The sequence below is a fragment of the Varanus komodoensis genome, unplaced genomic scaffold (assembly GCF_004798865.1).
Source record: "Varanus komodoensis strain SLA01 unplaced genomic scaffold, ASM479886v1 scaffold1, whole genome shotgun sequence".
In the NCBI taxonomy this organism is placed as follows: domain Eukaryota; kingdom Metazoa; phylum Chordata; class Lepidosauria; order Squamata; family Varanidae; genus Varanus; species Varanus komodoensis.
Genome location: NW_025335268.1, coordinates 56,244,284 through 56,267,289, shown reverse-complemented (window position 1 = coordinate 56,267,289; position 23,006 = coordinate 56,244,284). Strand labels below are relative to the sequence as shown.

The 23,006-nt window shown below is 44.1% G+C and overlaps 1 protein-coding gene across 1 annotated transcript in view; it reads right to left on the bottom strand.

Annotated features, from left to right (window-relative positions):
• LAMA4 (laminin subunit alpha 4) overlaps positions 1–23,006 on the bottom strand; it is a 101,428-nt gene that overhangs the window by 37,054 nt on the left and 41,368 nt on the right. Inside the window, exons 9-16 of the mRNA XM_044426191.1 lie at positions 12,430–12,541; positions 9,906–10,073; positions 8,105–8,298; positions 7,462–7,578; positions 6,544–6,692; positions 4,868–5,009; positions 2,714–2,810; positions 1,921–2,034 (exon numbers count right to left, since the gene is read on the bottom strand). Coding sequence (XP_044282126.1) covers positions 1,921–2,034; positions 2,714–2,810; positions 4,868–5,009; positions 6,544–6,692; positions 7,462–7,578; positions 8,105–8,298; positions 9,906–10,073; positions 12,430–12,541 — 1,093 coding nt within the window. The remainder of the gene's footprint in view (positions 1–1,920; positions 2,035–2,713; positions 2,811–4,867; positions 5,010–6,543; positions 6,693–7,461; positions 7,579–8,104; positions 8,299–9,905; positions 10,074–12,429; positions 12,542–23,006) is intronic.

Here is a 23,006-nt window from a genome sequence, read left to right as displayed (position 1 = left end):
GGTTGTTTTATTTTGTGGTTTTAAATTATGGCCGAGATACTCCAAATTTTAAATGTTATTCTATTCTTTGTTTATTTATTCTCTTTGTAAGCCGCCCTGAGGCTTCTGCGATGGGTGCGGCATAAAAATGTTATAAATAAATAAATAAATAAAATGGAACAGAGACATCCAAAATATTTTTCTAGAAGCAGCAGTACCATCTCTCAGATTCCATTAAATATCAAGGAACCCTGTCACAGTGTTTCAGTGGGATTTGAGATCCATGAAGTTTACAAGAGCCAATTCAGTCTTCCCACTGAAGTTGTTTGTGTCAGTTGAATGGAGCAGGGATCCCTCTCATCACTGCAGCTTCCTAAATGCCCTCACAGCCTTTCCCAGAAGATTGGGAGAGTTCCCCATTGGAGCAATGGGGAAATCCAGAGGGAAATTCAGCTGAGCAAACAGACTTGTACACACACGACACTGGATTTTGCCCCAGTGGTGGCACCTGCTGGTACCTGCTTTCCCTTAAATATTTCCCCAGCATGTGATTATCTGAGAGATGCATCAAAAATTGGAAAAATTGGAAACAAACAAGTAAGCAAACTTACTTAAGCAAGCACAATCCCAATCATGTCCTACTATGGCTCAATGTTTAGGATTATACCTAGCAAGAGCTTTTTCTACCTGCAGCTAACTTCTAACACAGCACTGTCCTTGCTTGTTATTAAAAATGCAAAACCCATACCTTTCTTGAATCTCTTAGCAGCTAGACTAACATTTACAAGGCACAGGAAAGTAGCAACAAAGCCTTTTGAAACAGAATGGCTTGGTAAAGTCTGGATTTTATTTTAAATCTCCAGTATGTGCACTTTATGATCAGTTATGCAGACTATGGCAAAATCTTTATTTGGCTTGATCTGCAACTCTGCTCAGTATGCTATGAACTTGCTGTGACTTTTTTCTTAACATGATGTGAAATCTAATATTAAGATTGTTTTGTCTTCTTGTATTTGTGTTACTCTGTTGATAAACTTATACGGTTGCTATCTTAGTAGTGTTCCTCTAATAATGGAAGGCATCCATCAATGGAACAACTAGAAGTATGATTCTTAACATTTCCTCCCTCCTCTATGAAGCCCCCACCCCAAAGGTTTTCCTAAGGATTGCAGAACCTTTTATATTAGATTTGATGGGAACACAAAAGTCTTCATGGTACAGGTCCACAAAATTGTCCACCTCCCCATCTGTCAGGTAGATGACTTCCATCAGCAAATGACCATAGGTGTATAGAGAAAAGGAACACAAAATACTCTGGCCAAGTTCTTGGTTTTGAAATATCTTGCCCTTGCTCCCTGCATGATACTTACAGAAAATTATATCCCATAATGAATACTTAGGTATAAGAAGCAATAGTGTATGAACAGATAATAATATGCCACAAAGATGTACTGGTGTCTCTTTGTAGTATTTATTGTAGTATGTAGACTCTAAAGGTATGCACGGTAATGGGTGACACACTGAATACCATGAATATAGTAGCTTGCTGTCTGAGACAGAAGGTCTGCTACACCCTATATGATTCAATCCTGTTCTAATAACTTACTGTGAAATATTGTATGTAAAGCTCTATCAAAATAGTGGCGAAGGAGCTCAGATGCCTCCTAAATCATTGATAAAATATTTATTATAGTTTATATTACACAAATAATTTATGTAGCATGCAGGGTTTACTACATTCAAATGTACATATTATTTTAAACTTCTCTTTATTGGGAAGCTACAGCAGACACAACAAATGTAAGGCCAGGTATGCATGCTAACTTTAAAAGAAGATCTGAATTGGATCCTACCTGACAGAATCACTAAGCAGATCACTACTATAAATTTCTTGTTCAATCAGTTTCACAAGATTACATTTTTCAGTATTTATCTCCTGACCTTGCTCTGGCATCTGTATTTGAGTAACGACTTTCATCAAATGGGCTTTAAAATTATTCTTCCTGGCAAGAGTCTCATTAGCATGTTGACCTGTGTTGGCAACTGCTAAATCATCTGTAAAGGAGAAGAAATAAAATGTAAGAAAACATTTCTCTACCATGTGCAACTGAATGAAGGTTACATTTAGTCTTACATCAAAAAGAAGCTTCACTACATGTTTAACTGTCATTAGTAGTTACTAAACTATTTAACTGAGATGTATTTAATGGCACATACTCTAACCGAATTTCAGGTGGTATAGTGTTCTTAAACTGCTACCTGACTAAAGCTCATCAGGTCTTGCCAAGGGAATCTGGAATCTTTTCTCAAAAGGAATTTCGAAGCTGGTCTCTACTTGGGATAGGTGACAATAGATTTACATAACTAATGTAAAATACTGTAAATATAGTCAATTGTTGCTTCTGCGATTGACTAATCTTCATTGGTTTATATTGCAGTACAAGTAGCACCAACATTTTATAAATCTTATATATGGACTGGTAATAAGTAGGCATTTGTTTACAGGATTGGTTCCAGAGAACAGTGAGGTACCAAATGGATAAAGTAATATGTGTTCATTAGACCAGCTTCTATCACATTTATATTCAAGATTTAGAACTGCAAAACTCTCAGTAGGAGATAATGATTAAATCTTTCATGTCAACATTTTTCTTCTTCATGATCTTCCCTGCCCGTATACAGAGCTTTTGTAGTTCTAAAGAAGCATCTGAATCAAGAGAAAGATTATATTTACTAGCAGGTGCCGTCTGTTGCTGTTCTTTGGCTTGCTGGAGAAGCTTTTGGCTTTCCTCTTTATGGTAAACGATCTGAGTGCCAATTCCAACAACAGCCTACAAATTCATTTTGGAAAAAGAATAAGACTTTATGAAAAGAGGCCCCTTCAGGTGCTTCCAGACCCGGGTTTTGTGGTGCAGTTCCTACTTACACCTCATTCTTGGAATCTTAATGCAAGTCCAAAAGAGCATGAAGCTCCTCCCCCCGCCCCCTCCAAAGAGGAAAGACTCAAGGTGATTCAACCTTCCCATCCCCCCTGCATCTTCTGTCTTTTTTGTTTTTACAACAAATTAGTTGAGACAGCCACCCTCCCCAAAACAGCAGAATAATCGCCCGATGTTAGAAGCTCCGTTAATTAAATCTTGTATGTATAAGAAAATTGCCCTGATCCAGGAGGACTTCTTGTTTGCAAGCCTTCCAACAGTCACACACAGCTTCCATATTCATAACGAGGGGGCTGCCTGCATATGCTCAGAATCATACAAATGACCACAATTCAATGGCAAAATCCTGCTGAAGAAAGGTGGGAAGGCAAGGAGATTTTCACCTATTGCCCCTTCCCTTTACAGGCCCCAGAATCTCCCACTCCCATGCTTCTTTTCTGGGGGACACTCCAGAGGTGCTTTCTGATCCTCCAGTGCTGATTTCTGGGTACAGAAGGCAGCACCCTTTTCTAGCAGGGCATCCCTTGAGTGGTTTTCTTTTAATGGATAGTCTGCATCTAAGAGACTACGCACAAAATATGCAACCACAGCAGATAAAGATTAGAAAATGACAGCAAAATCAGTTTTTCCAGAGAATGCATCGTCCCTCTTTCTGCAAACTGCAGAGTCACTTTAGACCATATCAGAATTCACATTTATTTGTGCTGTGTGCTTTGCATATAGCCTGAGAATAGAGGGAGCTTTCTCTGCTGTCAGACATCAGAATGAGCAGCAAGATAACTGCTGCTATGCATGGGAACATCTTGAGCATCATTTAGCAAAGAGGTGGGCAACTGGTGATTTTCCAGAGGTTGTTGCATTGCAACCCCCTTCTCTCTCATCATTGGCCTTGCTGACTGCAGCTCATCAGATTTGCAGTCCAACAACATCTGAGGACCAGAAGTTGCCCAACTGCCACCTAGCAGGAATTTTATGGTAAATGATCTGAGCTCCATTGGGCACATAAGAGGAGACCTTCTGGATCAGAGCATAGGGTTTTCCATAGTGCTTAAGCAAATTCTGCAAGCAAAATATGGGAAGCATAAGCCCTGTTGCTTTTGCTGTAATGAATGGATGCTGGACCACAGGTGCTCTCCTTGCAGCTGCAAATGGATTAACAATACCACACCTTATGTAATGAGAAGGAAGGATTCCCTGGAGAAGACCCTAATGTTGGAAACAATTGATGGCAAAAGAAGAAGGGAACGGCAGAGGATGAGGTGGCTAGATGGAGTCATTGAAGCAGTCCGTGTGAGCTTATTCAGGAGTCCTCAAACTTTTTCACCAGGGGGTCAGTTCAAACCTGCTGGTGCTGGGCGTGGGCCAGAAAAGTGGTGCCAGAGGTGTGTGCAGACCGGTGCGAGGCCGGTGTGTGTGGGCATGCACACTGAGGTGAGGCTGGTGAGGTGAGGTGTGGGTGGGGGCGGGCACAGGCCGCGAGGCGGGCGCACGAGGCAGCGGCTTGTTCGCTTGGAGATTGTTTTCTCCGAGCGAGCAAACCTCTGCCTCCCTGCATGCGGAGTGAGGTGGGAGATGGCAGGTCCAAATGGGCATGGCGGGCCGGATAAATGGGCATGGTGGGCCAGATCCGGACCCCAGGCCGTAGTTTGAGGACCCATGGCTTAGGTGGACTCTGGAGGATGGTGGAGGACAGGAGAACATGGAGGAATGCTGTCCATGGGGTCACAATGGGTTGGACATGACTTTGCTGAACAACAACAACCTTATGTAACATTAGAAGACACGAGATAACTAATCTGGAATCTGACTGAGAGTCTTCTGCCACTCATGGATGAAAATGTATAGAACTTCTTTGCACAGTGGAAATTTCAGAAGGTGCAAATTTGGCCTCACCCTCAGAGCACAAGGACCATGAAACATTGATCAGGGGACCAGGTGCTGTTACTTACATCACTGACTCGCTCTGTAGTATTTAATGCCAAGGCAGCCATCTGACTGGCTTCGTGGATGTAATTAAGGATATTTTCATGGACATTGGAGGCATTTATTGCTTTTTGAACTAATCCATTTGTATCAACACCATGCAACGACCTGTGCCAGAGAGTGGAGGAGACAGAATGAGATTTATTTATTTATTATTTGCTTTTGTATACCACCCTAATATGGTATACCACCCTAATATTGTCCAGAGGGTTTTAAGGAGTTTTAAGCAGAGAGGCTATGTACCATTTTGAAGGATGACAAATTTGATAGAGAAAATGTGATTGAGAGAGTTAACTCCATTTGCCTGTAGTGCCTTACTGACCAAATCATCCTTCTCCAATTGCTTTGAAGTAAATTAAAAGATGGTCTCATCTGATCATGGAATGTTGAGAGTTGGTACAGTTCACTTTAGTCTTTAATCCACTAGGTGGCCTTAGGTAAAAAAATCCTTTAGCTGCAAGGTTGCTCTTATGGCTCTGTTTGCACAACATGGGAAGCTGCAGCAGTCTGGCTTATAGGCCTTCCTATCCACAAAGCATCTGACAGGCTTTCTAGTGCCTCCTGCACTGTGCCTTCCTTTCTCCCCACTTGGTCCTGTGACAGGCACCCCATGGGGCATTGCAGATGCTCCGAGGTTTCCTCCCTCCCCACTGCTGCTTGTCAGGGACTGCTGATGGTGCTCCCTCTAACTTGTGAGCAGACTTTTCAGGATGAGGACTGAACGCCACTGAGATCAGCATGAACGCAGCCCTGGCTCGCTCCTCCAATCTGCACTGATCCACTTGGCTGACTCAGAATCAGCTGACCTGATTTCTGCCCCATTCTGGGGCTGCCAGGCAAAGGGCTGCTGGTTGTGGCATGGTGGGGCTGGGCGGTCGTGATGGGCCCAGCTGACTTGTGGCTGCAGCTGGCTTCACTGCCACTGCCCAAGCCGTGCTGACATAGAGTGGGGGAGGCAGAGCCACCCCCAAGTGGCACCTGGGCACTTTGGAGGCAGCTGTCCATGCTACTTGCCTGGCAGCCACTCTACTAGAACAGCATGGATTTCTTGCTGCACCCACCATGCTGCTCCTTAGCAGCCTCTGGGCTTGGGATGTCATCCAACCTCACAGCAAGCCCAGGTGTGGCTATGAAACCCTACAACAAGTCATGGCTGTTGGGGAAGATTATAAGCCCAGCTGCTGCATGTATAAGCCACCCTGAATAATCCATGGTGCATTCACAGGATCCAACAAATCCCTTGATTTATAAGCCCAGCAGGGTTGTTGTCCAGCCTATGAATGCCGTCATAATTTCCCACCACATAACTTCCCACCAACCAAAAGAAAATATTGACCTACCTTACGGGGTTGTTCTGTGGCAGTACAACTGAGATAATATCTGTACATTTTCAAGTGCTATTTAAATGCAAAGTTTTATTTTTGTTATTATAGTATCTTCTTGTTTTCCAATCAGCCTATTCCTTTATTAACCTTGGGTAGTATCCAACCAGTGGGAAGCCCTCTTGAAGTCCCATTGTTTCCAAGGGAATGTTAGCCACATACTTGACTCCGTTTCACTGAAATGAATGGAACTTAGATGTGCTTCACATTGGCTGAATGTGCCCATGGGCTGTGACTGGACAGAGTGTGATAAAATGTACCTTTTTAGGTCATCTGCAAGAATGCGCAGCTCCTGTGCATAGTCTGTGGCCTTCTGCACTATAACATCATCAAACCTTGAGAGGTTGGCCAATTTGTCCTGAAGGTGTATTTTTGCTCCATCTATTTCTGCATAAAACCCGGATGCATTCTGACCAAACACAAAGAGTACAGGAAGAATAACAATGATTTTTTAAGAGCAGCATTTCTACAAATGCAGTATTATTTCAAAATTAGGTAGATAAAGAAAATGATGAAAAGTATTTGGGATTCTTAGGACTAATTCTCACCTAGGTGATTAATTTATGCCTGGATTGAATCATTTCAGGGTTTAGGTGGAGGTTTCTTTGATTATACAACCCCACCGGCTGCACACAGAAAATGGGCATAAAAGAAATACAGCTGAATTAGAACCTGCTTCCTGACATCCTTGTTTCAGGCAAAGTTTTGCTTGTTCACTGTTCAGTTGGTTTGAATGGAGGAATATTCAATCTGGAATAGTACATCCCAGACAAAGGTTTATTCCTCATTAAGAACTAGGTCTTAGTTGGATCAGATTATCAGTCAACACCTACATTCTCTGGGGGCTAAGGTGTTATAAATAAAGTTTTAATATAGTAAATCTGATTTAGCAATGCTTAATTTTCATGTTTTAAGTTTTATGCTCCACCTGAAGTTCTTCTAGTATTTGTAGGCCCTGTAAACTTCAATAAATTTTGTACAAAAGAAGATTGTACAAAAGAGCAAGATTTGTTTGTTTCAAAGGTTGGTGTCTTCCCATAATGCATCACTCAGTCATTGAGAAACTATAAATGTGATGCTCTTTGTCTCCTAAGTGTCCTCTCGGCCTAGAAACTGGCAACTGTTAACCATGCTTAAAGTTGCTGCCGATGCAACACCTCTGTTTAATGAACACTCACCTGTATTGCCTCATTCATTTCATAGTATATTTGATATGGGACACTTAAAATATCTCTGGCAATCAGCAGAGTACTGTTAACCTTGTTAATCTGTTCCTCCAATATTTCATGCTGGTTCTGTGAGAGAAAAAAATCAAATCAGTTCTTAAAAATGTTCTCATTCTCATTCTAAACATTGACCTCGTTTATCAGATGACACAAGAGTGGATTTGCCACTTTGGCCTGCAAAAACGGGGAGGGAAATTGAAGAATGGGACATCCTATTTTCCTCACATCATCCCAGATTCAGATAGCAGACTACATCATTTGGATATCTCCTTGTTTTGAAGCAAATCTGTACTAAATGAAACCCCATCTGCAGTTTACACATGGAATCCTACAGCATCTGGGGCCACATGTTGCCCACCCCTGACTGACACAGAGGAACTGAGAGGCAAAACAACATTCCACAGTAGCAGCCTATATTGCAAGAAAAAGCTGCCAAGTATTACATTCCATTTTTAAAAGCATCTAGTCTTTCCATTGTTCTTACTGGGGTGGAAATATTCCTTGTGGATTGCATACACACTGCATTAATCAAGCTTCTCTGGGCAGATTGCACTAAAAACGTAAAAAACAAAATACAAAATATACTCCATGGTACCTCCTGCTCTTGGAGTTTGGCAGTGTTTTCCTTATTTATCACTTCTGCTTTTCTGATGTAATCAGCAGCTTGGTCCAGGGCCTCTAGCAAATCCGCGACCTTGGCATTGTGCTCTCCAAGTTGGTCCAATATGTCAGGAATTAGGGATCTGGTTTCATTGTGTGTCTGCTGCCACTTTTCAGCTTTCTCTAGCACTAAGAGAAGAGGTTGCTGATTAGGCTTTGTAAGCCACAGAGTCTCTGTGACTCTCTTCAGTCCCTGCAGCAAGCTCTTTAAGCCCGGATATGTGTGACTCTGGGTGCAATCCTATCCATTTTTGAAAATGCTAGGAGTAATAGGACCTTTTTCTGTCTAAACATGCATAAGATCACACCCTTAGAAGGTTACAGCAGTTGAGGCCAATGTGATGCTGATTCAGGGGATAACTTTCTGAAGGAACTTTTCATATTATAAGGAAGACATATCTTTGCCCGCTATCATCTTGGAGAATTAGAGCAGTGTCCACTTTGTCCCTCCATTCATAGAAGGAGCTACAGTCATGAAGGGGGCCCTTTGGTGAGCCGAAGGCCTCCTTCCAAGTGTTCAGCTCTCCTTCTGCAAAACTCTCCCTGTTTGTGGAATGACAAGATTAGACATCACCCAATGTTTATCTAGTCTGGACTCTCCTTTTTCAAAAATAATACCACCACATTAATATAGAATATTTCCGTTTTAAGGTCCTTCCACATCATGGAAGAGGCAAACCTTGTTTTGTCTACTGAGATGCCCCCAACAAGGATCAATGCTAAAGGCAGGCTCTGATGAATGTGCCACTATAGTACCTACATCTGCAAGTGTGTTTGTTGCTTTCACATTTCCCTTTTTAACTTACAATGTTCAACAGCCTAGGTTTACATCTAAAACTGTAATGTGCAGGCTGTATGTGCATGGGCTGTGCAGTTCATTGAAATAAACATGACCCAGCTCACTTATCTGAATCACTTGAGAAATTTCCTAACTGCTTCCTAAACCATGTCCAGATGATAACTTTGAGAAGTCAGCTTTGAGTCTGGGCAGTCTATGTGCTAAATGCATTCAACTTTAAGGATATGATAAGCACCAATAAATCATTGCTCATGGACCCCCATCCTCAAGCTCTAGGTATCAGCCTCATCACTTGTTCCTACTTCCCAAATCATTGCAAACATAAATGCAATTATGGGCCGAGAGGGAAAAGCAACAGTGATGTCTCTTTATTGGACTGTAGTTTGCTGGAGAACGATATGGCAGGCAAAAACCTCTACCTTCTTCTGTTCCTAAAATGCCCATTGTGAACTGCTTACAGGAAGGAATAGGAAAACTTAGAGATGGTAGTTCAGTCTGTGAAGGTTGTCTTTGATTCTTGCACAATGACAGTCACACAGGACTTTCCATGGCAACACAAGTGCTAGCTGGGGAAGAAAAAGCAAAATAATTGCATTTTCCCAACACTCAATATTTCAATTGGCATGCAGGGAAAATGTGATTTACTTGCAGAAGAAGTACTACCTTGAAGAAAGGCATATGTTTTGTCCACTAGAACTCAGTGTTGCCTGCTTTTTAACACACCTCCATTTTATGTAGTGATACTTTGATGCTTAAGTATACATATGGAATATTTAAGCTAAGGAAATAATGCAGTGGTTAATTTTTGAGTCAATGGGTCCTATCATGGATGGCCTTTATAAACTTCTCTAAGCATGCATTTTTCAACACACAACTGCATGTCCACGCCTTGCTTTTCCATGTCAGACTGTGTCTTTGCAGCTGAAGAACAACTCACACTCCTTTGCCTCATCAGACTCTGTGCCAGCAAGCTGCATCTGAATGGTGAATGGCTTGCGTTGTCTGATGTCCTTCAGCATCTCTTCTGCTGCTTTGAGCTTCTGAGTAATATCCTCGGGCTTCAGGTCATGCTCAATACTATAATATTCCACTTTGCTACTGATTTCTGTTTGACAGACAAACCACAAGCAGATGGAACAATGCAGAATTGATGGCAAAACTGTATACTTCAAGAAATGGATAGTGTGCATCTGAGCTTCACTTTCCTTCCTCTCTCCAAGTATGCAATTCTCTAAACTGGAGTTTTGAACCTTCCCACCCGACCATCCCCCCACTAAATGTCCTCCTGATGTTGGGGTTGAAATTTAACTGCCTCCAGGAAAAAACCCCCAAACTCCACTGCTGCCAGTGGAGTTTTTTCTTTCCTTCAAGAGCAGGAGAAAAATTTCAAGAGCAGGAAAGTGGTTTGTGGGAAAACATCTAAACCTCCACAATCCGTATGCAGTAAGTTCTGATCTGGATGATTGCCCTATGTGCTTACTTGGAAATAACCAAAGACAGTTAGGCACATGTGCATATTACCTATTTAAAGTAGCATCAGGGCTGGTTGACAAATACTGCAGGTGCTTCCAAAAGAGATTCTAATTCTGCTGTTGCCCTGCCTCATTTAGAGAGAGCCCTCTGACTGGTAGCACTAGTTCTGTGTCTGGAAGAACCTTTGTTGATAAGAAAAATGGAATACTTGGTGGTAAAACATGGGAAGGCTGCAAATTGAAGACAATGTCTAGAGGGCCACTAAATAAATAAGGCAGTGGGATTGCTTGCTAAAAGCCTTTTCTGGGAGCACCCAGAATATTTTTTCTTGTACACCTGGCTTCTTGCAACCAGCCCTTCAAGCTCCTGGCTGTGTTTCTGCTGGGCACCCAGATCGTCAGCTGGTACAACAATGTAGCTCTTTCCTTTGCCTGCATTGCAGAAGCAGCCTTGCTACCCCACAGTTGCTATACGTTCAATCATTTGATGGCAGCACTTTTCTGAGAAACAGGAGCAGGTATTCATGGTATGAATCTCATTTTGAATCCCATATTAGATGAGGCACCAAGTAGCAATAAACAAGTGATAATGGTGTCACTGCGCTTGATGTCAGGAGGAATATTTTCCAGCTTTTTCTTGTGATCAGCAAGCTAGCATGAATAAATTTCAGTGTTATTAGTCCTGGAGTAGCAAGAAGATTAGTCATTTGACAGTCAGTAAGTTTGATTACAAACCGGATGACCTCTTCTCACCTTTTTTACTATTCCACCCTCCCCCATGCAATTTAGTTGTTAATTATGGTCAAATGATTCTATTCATTCAAAACATTTGGAATTGGTTCAGTGCTGATGGCCAGGACTGGCTTACTTGGCTTGTTCACAATACATCATTTAAACAGCAATCTTATGTAGCTTGAAGGGCCTGATCACGCCCCGTCTTGGAAGCTAAGCAGGGTCAGGCCTGGTTGGAATCTGGATGGGGGACTTCAATGTTGTGAACCACCCAGAGAGTTTTGGCTATGGGTGGTAATAATAAATAATAATAATATACATTTCTGCCTAGAAATAAGCCCCATTGCTTTCAATGGGACTTAGATGAAGCAATATAGGACTGCATCCTTAAAAAGGGTGCAACTCTCTCCCTAGTAGAGGAGCAATGGCAACTGCACCACAATGAAGTGGTATGCTGCAGATGTTAAGGCAGGGGTGGGCAAGCTGTGGCTCTCCAAGTGTTTTGGCTTGCATGTCTCATGCTGCCTCACCAAGGCTTCAGCACTGGAAGCCTTCCTCACACCCTGTTACAGCTAACCAGAGCTTTGCTTCCATTGCTCTTGTACCAGAGACGAATGCACACAGGAAATGTCATCCCATGCTCCTCCATGCAATTTGAAAGGGCAGTCATGAGTCCAAAATGTAGTCTCAGGTGTTCTCAGAATAGAAATATCCCTGGGCAGAACAAGAGAGTTTGATTACTTCTCTAGCTCTCCATTATAGATGGAAGAAGGAGTAACACAACTGTGTGTGTGTGTGCACGTGTGCATGTGTGAGTGAAGGGGAGAGTTTACTTGCTTTTCCCAGGACTCTCCTAGCTATTTACTATGGTGATAAACTGGGAGCCTGGGAAACTGTCACGTGAATTAGTCTCAAAGACTCAATCGGCACTGTTCTTTTGATATGTCCATCAAAAAAAAATAATATTTTACTGGCAGGTTAGTTGGAAAAAATGCAGGTTTTAAGCCCAAAGCTCTATCTAGACTGAAGACTATTCACAGTTGATCCCCAGTTCAATATTTATGGAGACTTCAGTTATTAAAACAGGAATAATTTCTTATGTATTTGTGTAAAATCTGGATTTAAGTTAGGGCATTTTCAGTACTATATTTTAAGTTTGGATAGCTGGTAACAGTACTATGATGACTTTGCTCCATTGGCAGTTTCACTGTCCTATTCCTGCCATTCAGATGAACCAGGAATAATACATAAACTTACCTTGGATATTATCCATCATATTTTCAAGTGCCTCTACAAGAATAGTAGCACGGTCAGTGGTCTCCATGGTTTCCTTCTGTACCAGTAGGCCTCTGCTTGATTCTTGATTTTTCTATGAATAAACCATGTGAGTATAATATTAGATTTTATTTTTACATCTGCAGGCATGTGTGGGTCTGTCTAGTATAAACAGAATTTTGCTTCTGGCAGATGAGCATAGGAAGTTCCATGGAGCATATAAATGATATCTGACAATCTTAGAGGAAAAAATGTGGTTGACATTTGCAGTGTAGGCTATGGAGATTTGCCCCACATTTCAATGCAAACTTTCACAGATCTGATCTGATTTCCATCTGTTGAAGTTCAAATAGATCCATGTCTATGACTGCAAGCCTGCACACACGGACCTGGGAGTGAGCTCCTTTGCATATAGCAGGTTTTCTATCTGAGTAAATACAGTATCTTGTTTACTCAGAACTGTGCCACACAGGATATGTATTGGCAGAACTCTGCCTTGTCGCAGACTGTACATTCATACATGAAGATGTTACGACACTGCATATTTCTTTAGTTTGATGCTGCTGGGAGCAACCATTGAAAAGGAAAGGAGGCACAGCCATAAAATCAATGCTGAATTAGCAATGCTGAATTAGAGAGAACCTGTTTGCAGCAGTGGTACTGTCAGGGCAGGACTTATGGGGGCGGGGACAGAACTCCAAGTCCCATACAGCTGAATGACTGGAAAGATCTCCACATTCAGCAGGGCTGCCTTGCCATGTCTGAAGTAATTCAAGTGGCACACATTGCCAACTAAAGAGCCCTCCCCTGCTGTAAGATATTCACTCCAAAGTCTGCAATGATCTAATTCCACTAATCTGGTGCCCTCCTGATGTTTTGGCCTGAAGCTCCTGGCATTCTTGCCTTTGGCAGTACTGGCTGATGCCAGCTGAAGTCCAAAACATCTGGAAGCACCAGTTTGGCTGCATTCCTGGTTTCTAGTAATGTGTATGTCGTTCCACCTTCAGTGATATCACACCCAATGTGATTGATAGATTACATTGTGATGGATAGAGTAAAATAATCTAATTTAGTCTTTGTTGTTGTTAGTCGCGAAGTCATGTCCGAACCATCGCAACCCCATGGACAACATTCCTCCAGGCCTTCCTGTCCTCCACCATCCGCCGGAGTCCATATAAGCTCACGCTGACTGCTTCAGTGACTCCATCTAGCCACCTCATCCTCTGCCGTCCCCTTCTTCTTTTGCCATCTATTGTTCCCAACATTAGGCTCTTCTCCAGTGAGTCCTTCCTTCTCATTAGGTGGCCAAAGTATTTGAGTTTCATCTTCAGTATCTGGCCTTCTAAAGAGCAGTCAGGGTTGATCTCCTCTAGGACTGACTGGTTTGATCGTCTTGCAGTCCAAGGGACTTGCAGAAGTCTCCTCCAGCACCACAATTCAAAGGCCTCAATTCTTTGGCGCTCAGCCTTCCTTATGGTCCAACATTCACAGCCATACATTGAAACTGGAAAAACCATAGTCTTGACTTTTGTTGGCAGGGTGATGCCTCTGCTTTTTAGTGTGCTGTCTAGATTTGCCATAGCTTTCCTCCCCAGGAGCAAGCGTCTTTAAATTTCTTGGCTGCAGTTCCTGTCTGTGGTGATCTTGGAGCCCAGGAAAATAAAATCTGTCACTACCTCCATTTCTTCCCCATCTATTTGCCAGGAAGTGATAGGACTGGATGCCATGATCTTAGTTTTCTTAATGTTGAGTTTCAAGCCAACTTTTACACTCTCCTCCTTCACCTGCATCAAGAGGCTCTTTAGTTCACTTTCTGCCACTGGAGAAGGAAATGGCAACCCACTGCAGTATCTTTGCCATGAAAACCCCATGGACAGTACCAAAAGGCAAAAAGATATGACGCCGGAAGATAAGCCCCTCAGGTCGGAAGGTATCCAATATGCTATTGGGGAAGAGCCGCTGCTGCCGCCGCCAGACCTGAGGTGCACCGCTGAGCCGGGGGCCAGCAGACACTGCTTCCGCGGCCACCGCTGGGCCACCCCGGGCACGGAGGACGCCAGGACCATGCCAGGGCCACACCAGGGCCGCCGTCGATGGCACGGAGGAGGGCGCCGCCATCTTGCCACTGGGCGGGTTTCCACGCCCCTCCCTGCTCCCCCCCACCGGCGTCGGTGAGAGCAATGCCGGATTGGGGCGGGGCGCGCAGGCGGGCACCGGCTTAACCCGCCGGATGTGGCCTGGGGCTGGGCGGGCTTTGGGCTCCCTCCCCTCCCGGAACACCTGCCACGCTCCACACCCTGGATCACCTGCTGCGCCGCGCCACGCTGTCATCGTGGCCGCCGCCACTGGACCTGAGGCGCACTGCTGAGCCGGGGGCCAGCAGACACCGCTCCTGCGGCCACCGCTGGGCCACCCCGGGCACGGAGGACACCAGGGCCATGCCAGGGCCACGCCAAGACCGCCGTCGATGGCACGGAGGAGGGCGCCGCCATCTTGCTGCCGGGTGGGTTTCTGCTCCCCTCCCTGCTTCCCCCCACCAGCGTCGGTGAGAGCAATGCCGGATTGGGGTGGGGTGCGTGGGCGGGTGCCGGCTTAACCCACCGGACGCGGCCTGGGGCCGGCGACCTCTGGCCGGCGGCCGAAGGGCGATGGCCAAAGGGCGGTTGTCGCCGTTTGTGGCCGTTCGTGGCTGTGTGGGGCTGGGCTGGTGGGGGACTAGGTCGGTGGGGGGAATTTTAATTTTGTATTGGGGGGGGGGAATGGGGAGTTTTTGATTGTTTTGAAGTTTTATTGTATTTTAATTTGTTTTTATGGAGTCGTCCCTGGCCATGTCGATGCTTGAGTTTCCTGGGGAGCGCGTGGGCGCCGCCATTGGGGTGGTCATGGGCAATGGATGTTACAGCGGTGGGGGTTTAACGTGTCCGTGTAGAAGAAGGAGGGACAGATGGCTAACACCTGTCCCTCCTGGTTCTGCCCCCAGCCAGAGGGTTCCAGGTAGTCTTGTCAACCGCCCCTCGGGCCTGACGGTGCTGCTGCTCAATGCCAGGTCAGTCCACAATAAATCTTCCCTCATCCATGACTTGATTGTGGATGAGGGGGCCGACCTGGCTTGCATAACGGAGACCTGGGTGGGAGGGGGGGGGATGTCGCCCTCTCTCAAATGTGCCCGCCCAGGTATCTGGTTCAGCACCGTTCATGCCTGGAGGGGAGGGGGGTCGCTTTGGTTTACCGAGCCTCCATCTCCCTCACAGGACTTCCAGTCCCTTCGAGGCCAGGGCTGGAGTGCCTCTACTTGGTGTTGGGCAACCGAGACAGATTGGGGATTCTGTTGGTGTACCATGCACCCTTCTGCCCAACAGTCTCCCTGCCTGAGCTGATGGAGATCGTCTCGGACCTGGTGTTGAGGACCCCCAGGATGTTGGTCCTGGGGGACTTCAATCTCCATGCCGAGACTGGTCTGACCAGGGCGGCTCAGGACTTCATGGCCTCCATGATGGCCATGGGGCTGTCTCAACATGTCACAGGCCCGACCCATGAATGTGGTCACACTCTGGACTTGGTTTTCTTGATGGGGCAGGAAGAGGGTGGTCTGAGGGTGAGGAATTTATGTCCGACACCCGTGTCATGGTCAGATCACTTCCTGGTGAGGTTTGTGCTTGAGAGCAGCCTCTCCCTCTGTAAGGGTGCAGATCTGATTGTGTGGGTCCGCCCCCGGAGCTGGATGGATCCAGATGGATTCCTGAAGGCCCTGGGGGAGTTTCTGGCTGAAAAGACTGGTGCTCCTGTCGAGGCTCTGGTCGAACTGTGGAATGGGGAGATGACCAGGGCTGTTGACACGATCGCTCCTAAGCGTCCTCTCCCGCCGGGCAGAGCCCACTCTTCCCCTTGGTATACACCTGAATTGCGGGCGATGAAGCAGGCTGGGAGACGGCTAGAGCGTAGGTGGAGGAGATCACGGGATGAATCTGACTGAACACACTTAAGAGCCCATTACTGGGCCTATGCTGTGGCGGTGAGGGTGGCGAAAAAGAAATTCTTTTCCGTTTCCATTGCCTCCTCAAAATGCCGTCCGGCAGAGCTTTTTTGAGTGGTACAAGGCCTGGTTCACCCTGGCCATAAGAAAGATATGGTTCCACCCTCGAAGGCCCACTGTGACGACTTTGCCAAGCATTTCAGGGAGAAAATAGCTCAGATTCGTCACGAGCTAAACTCTACTAGTGATTCAGAGGTGTCTGGGGAGATACCAATGCCACCGTCTGGTCCAAAATTAATGGATGAATTTCAGTTATTGTGGCCTGATGATGTGGACAAGGTGCTTGGACGAGTACGTCCCACCACTTGCCTATTGGACGTCTACATGAAACCGCTGGGAGAGATCATCAGGAGGTGCGGGCTACGGAATCATCAGTACGCTGATGATACCCAGCTCTACCTCTCCTTTTCCACCAATCCAGGTGAGGCAGTGGCTGTGCTGAACCGGTGCCTGGCCGAGGTAATGAGCTGGATGAGGACCAATAAACTGAAGCTCAATCCAGACAAGACGGAGGTCCTGTTGGTTGGCAGATTGGGCTTCGGTGAGGGTGAATTGAACCTAGTCCTGAATGGGGTTGCACTCCCTCTTAGGGACGAGGTCCGCAGCTTGGGAGTGCTCCTCGACCCAGAGCTTTCACTGGAAGCTCAGGTGACAGCGGTGGCGAGGAGCGCTTTCTTTCAGCTTCGGCTGATCCATCAGCTGCGCCCCTACCTGGAGTACGACTGCCTGGTGACAGTGACACACGCATTGGTGACTTCCCGACTTGACTTCTGTAACGCACTCTACATGGGGCTACCCTTGAAGATGGTCCGGATACTTCAATTGGTTCAAAATAAAGCTGCCAGGCTGCTGACGGGGACTGGGCATTATGTTCACATGACTCCAGTCCTCTGTCAGCTTCACTGGCTTCCCATTTAAGTCCGGGCCCAATTCAAGGTGTTGGTGATGACCTATAAAGCCCTAAATGGCTTGGGTCCTGGTTACCTGAAGGAGCGCTTACGTCCATATATGCCTGCCTGCCCCCTGAGATCTGCAGGAGAGGCCCTTCTCCGGAAACCCTCCGTGGAGAAAATTAGGAGGGTGAGTACTCGGAGGAGGGCTTTCTCAGTGGTGGCGCCCAATCTATGGAATGCGCTCCCCAGAGAGGTCCTCCTGGCGCCGTCGTTATTTGTTTTTTGGCGCCAGGCGAAGACCTTTTTATTCAAACATCATTTTAACTGTTAATAGTATTTATTTATTGTATTCTTTGGCCAGGGCGACTTATTTTGTACTGTTAACTTACTTTATACTGTTAATTTATATTATTTTAATTGAAGTTATTCATGTTGTGAGCTGCCCCGAGGCTTCGGTGAATGGAGTGGCATAGAAATTTTCTAAATAAATAAATAAGAGCAGAGGGTTAGTACTAGTAGTGCCAGAAAAAATGAAGCGAAAGGGTCAAAGCCGAAAGGACACTCAGTTGCAGATGTATCTGGCAGTGAAAGGAGAGTCTGATGCTGTAAAGATTTAATCTTTAGTTGAAGACTAAAAGCACCTTCAGAAGGAGGCAGTTTGGTAGGGTTGGAGGGCACAGGGTAGCTGTTCTTTTCTTTGCCAAGCTTTCCCTCTCCCTCAGTTCTAAGTCATCCTTCTTTGGTGCTTGTCCTGCTGCAGGGTTCCCAACGCATGTTTGCAAGGGGAAAAACAGCCAGCCGGGGAGAACAAGGTGCTGGCCAGAGCTTTACGTAGATCAGGAAAATGACTGGCAGGCACAAGGTTGTGTGCTACCTTTGCCTGTCACTTTAAGCCAATTGTGGTTTTCTTTTTGAGAGGATAGTATTACAGGAGCCTGTATGCAACATTCAGACTGCAAAAGACTGTCACCAAACACCATGTGTTTTCATTTGTTAGGCACCAGGTGGCGCTTTCAACCAAGTGGGGAAAATGCACTGAAGAGGGACATTGCCAAAATTCATCAAATGATGAGATGGTGCTCATCACATCCTATCTCTCAAATAAATGTGCAGCTTTGGTGGAGCAGGATCTGGCATCTCTTCTCTTCCACCAATGTTCTGTCTCGGTGCTTACAGAGTCAGTTCTCGGAGCTTAGAATTTTCAGTTTCTGATAAAGGAGTTTTTTATACCATTAGTAGATGTGTTCTGAAGAGAAATGACTGGAACATGCAGCTTAGGGCAGGGGAATCAATACACAGTACATCAGACTATAGCATTATATAAGAAACTATGTTTATAAACAGAAAAAATATAAATTAAAAATGCTTTCCTTCCAATGTGATAGTAGCAGATGGAATAGTGGCATGTGTTATTGAAAGCAAAACAAGGGCAAAACTAAATGATATGTGCTTTGTTTCTGATGAAATAGCAGGGATTTTAAGAGGTTGAATGAATAGAAATGTGAAAGCCCAGAAAGAAATTGAAAATTTGGGAGGGACCTCTGCCCCCGGAGTTTCCGTCTATTTTTCCTCTGAGGTCCAAAAAGTTGTAAAAATAGAACAGCTTTGGAATATCTTTTTTCCTTTTAGAATTTAACACAAAGGAATTTTATATTTCTCTCCAGCCTTTACTCTATTCAACTTGACATCTAAAAACTAGAATTTAAAAATTTAAATTCCTGATGGTGAGAATTTAAACCAGAATTTACAAAACTAGCATCTAAATAAAACTGTAATTTAAAGAATTTAAATTCTGGACAGTGAGAATTTCTTCACTGTCAGAGCAATACAACAATGGTACCTATTACCTAGAGAAGTTATGGGTTTTGCCTCACTGGAGACATTCAGAAAGTGTCTGGACAGTCATTTGAATGGAATGGCTTAACTTAATGCTTGCAACAGCAGTGGGTTGGACCCAATGGCTTTCTGGCCTCATACAACTCTACTGTTCTATGATTCTATGAACCTAGGCACTAAGAACATTTCTACAAAAAGTCTGGATAGATAAAATGTCTAAATCCTTGGGAGAATTTTTTTTAGCTCTTGATGTAAGATCCCCAACACAATATTTTGTTTTGTTCCTTAGCAAAATTACTGATCTAATCTATCTTTTACTCTGCATATTAGCAGAGTCACATTACCATGTATTGCACTTATGCACATTTAGGTTTTCTTTTACATTATCCTGTGTTTCTGGGCATGTTCTGTGAGATGCCATAGCAGTCAATTAATGTAATTCTAATTTAAAACCCAGATGTGAAAAAACTTTACAGATCATGCCACTACTGCCAGCAGATGAAATGAAGCAGCTTCTGATTATCTCACTTATCTCACCTATATTTCTTTTAAAATAAAAATAATTTGAGTCTTGGGTCTGTGGAACTCACTGCCACATTTTTATTCCTTTTCTCAGTTCTACCTCATCATTACGGATTCTGCCTCAGGTACAGAACCTTCTAATTGCTGTTAGTAGAATGAACCTTCCCTAGCTTTCTTCCTGTTTTATATGCTTACTATCCTTAAGTGCAGTCTTTCTCAGCTAAACAAAATCTAATTCGCAACTTCAGGTAGTAAATCTTCACTGATACTACAGTATGGTGGGTGGAAGCATTAAATCCCTGTTCGTCTGTGGTCATGTATCATCTACTTTTCCCAGTGTGTAAAACTTCTTGTTTAGGAATAAGATGCAGTGATTTTGTCAAACGGTCAAGAACTCTCAAACTACATAAGAGTGAAGAAGGAAGGCAAAAGGAAAATCCTTTTTTGAAAACTGGGCTTCTTTAATCAACTATTAGATGGCTGTTGTAAAATAAATGTAATTCTGGGCAAGTTCTTTACTCTGAGGTAAATAGGACAGCATAATTTTACTTTTGCAGTTAAGAGCAGACATTTAGAATAAATATTGTACTGTTGAGTGGTTGGTACCCGTGTACATATGAAACTGTGCCTGATTATAAAGCGTAACACTTTTTGAAAGGTCATTAAAGTTTTAATTTAGAAATCCTTTTCTAGCTGTCTCTCACTTGCCCTTTTCCTCTGATCCCAGGAGGGTCTGTGGAGGGTTCCAAAGCTGGGGCCCTTCTGGGGTGGGAAGGGGAGCCATCCCATAGATTTTTCTCATGTGGTTAAGGCCTTCGATTTAACCCAACACATACAGTAGCACTGGCTTTCACGCCACAACAGCTGAGTTGCTCAGAACTGAGCCTTAGCAGCGTACAAAGCATGGCTGATAAGATTACATTGGCTGGAAAATTATGGTCCTTATTTAAGCCCCTGTGTAAGTGGGTAAGCTTTGGAAAAGACTCTGAAGTATCTAATCATGCTAATAAAATTGTTATGACAGCTTCCATATACAATAGCCATGCCTTGAAAGGTCTGAAAAGAATAGGTGAATTACTTGATTACTGTAATCGGATCAAAGTAGAATCTGAAGCATACATGCTATATTTATATTAGGAAAAAATAGCACCAATTGAACAATCAACAAGCAAAGAGAACTTGTGCAAAGATGATTCATACTAGGCCAGACTAGTCATTCACATAGCCTTATTTAGTTTAAGTGGAATTGAATTTCCAGGGTCTTTTCCCCTTCATCTGTTATCTGAGCTTTTTAAACTGATGATATGAGGGACTAAACCAGGGATTTTATACATGCAAAACAGGGCTATGCAGGGATATGCATTCAGCCTCGCAGAATGTTTTAGCCTACAGTACTCATAATTCCTGGCCATGCTGGCATCGGTTTTCTTCATGTGGACATCAGCCTTTCTCATATTGTATCTGTCTCCCCTATCGTGGAACGGTCCAGGGGTGTTGGAGTACAATTTCCACTATCCTGAGCCACTGGGCAGGATTTTTTTCATAACTCTGCTCCCTTGAACTTTCTGACATGTGTAACCATCAGAATAGAGAGTATCAATGTGCAAACCACTCAAGACTCTTTAGCAGAAAGGGAAAGGCATTTCCAACAGAAAGGCAAAGGAATTTCCTACCCATTCCCACTGTTCTCATCATTTGCAAATGAAGACACTTCATGCTCAAATCGATAAGACAAAGAAGAAATCTACAACGTACTACATCTCTGCTGCTGATGTTGTGTACATGTACACTCCATCCATTTTGGTACCCTTTCATCTTGTGGAAACACAAAACTCCATGAGAACAACATCATTGTTTTGAATTATTCTGATGGCCATTGCACAGCCAAACTAACCTAGCTTAGTCTTGTGTGTTATAAGGGCTCAAAGCCAAGTTTTCATGCTTAACTGGCTAATGGCTAAGGTTGCTGCATGGCTGCTTTTAAATCCTTTTAGGCTACCTGATAATATACAAACTTTGCTTCAGATTCACCCATGAGCACAGCTATATCTCTTCAGGCATGAGAAACGGCATTGCTTTGTAGGAGAGAGAAAGAAGCCTACCCATAGTGGTGGATGGAGCCCTTAATCTGGCACTTTACTCTTTAAGGTTTCTTTTCCTCCAAATACAAGGCTACATCACTTGGCGTCTATGAACTTATGTTTTGTAACCCAGTGCACCAACCAAAATCCATCTCTAGCTTAGTTAATACAAAAACTGCTATGTATCTCTCTACTTTCATTTTCTCCCTATGAAGGAAACCATGTTTTGCCTAATACTGGAGTGAAATTCAAGCACTCACTGGATTTTATATTTTCAATGATAGGAGATTCAGCCATTTCATTATGCAGGTATAACTTCAAGTGCACTTAGCGGACCCTAATCCATTTGTATCTGCAACTACTCTATTATAAGACACCGACTTGTGTCTTACATTAGCATGTCAGCCTTCCTTCCTTCCTTCCTTCCAATGTACTTTTGAATCGAGTTTGCCAGAAGAAGAGATCTTGATGCTTGCCTATAATTTTGGGCATTTTTGGTTGGACTTAATAAGGGCATTGCCTGTCCATTGAGTTTGTTTTCTTATGGACTAGCTTGGCTTACTGCTAAAGCTTGTCACTCAGATCTATGTTAGTTGTCTTAATCCATCTTACTGTCCAAAATTGCTTCTGTGTCTTGGTCTTCATCTTTTTCTTGCTGCTGCCACTGCGTCTTGGTATTTGTCTCGGTCTCGGTCTTAGTCTTCTCCTTGGTGCTGCTGCTGTTTCGTCTTTGTCTTTGTCTTCTTGCTGCTGCCGCTTCATCACCTTCATCTTCTTTGTCTTTGTCATTGTCTTCTTTTTGCTGCTGCTTCTGCTTCTTTTTCCTCCTCCTCTTGCTGCTGCTGCTGCTCCTGTATGTGGTCGAGTGATCTCTGACTAATGGCAGCTCTATGATGAAAGCCCTCCAAATGCCCTATCCATGTCAGCTTTGCTCAGTTTGTCCAAATTCAAGCCTGTGGCTTTCCTAACAGAGTCAGTCCACCTGATATTTGGTCTTCCTTTTCTTCTGCCTTCTACTTTCACTTGCTTTACTGTTTCTCCAGGGAGCTTTGCCTTCTCATGATGTGTCCAAAGTACAACAGCCGCAGTGTTGTCATTTTTGCTTCTAAGAAAAGCTCTGGCTTGATTTAATCTAGGTACACTTGTTCATTGTTCTGTTGCTTCAGGGTATTTGCAAAGCTCCCCTCTAACACT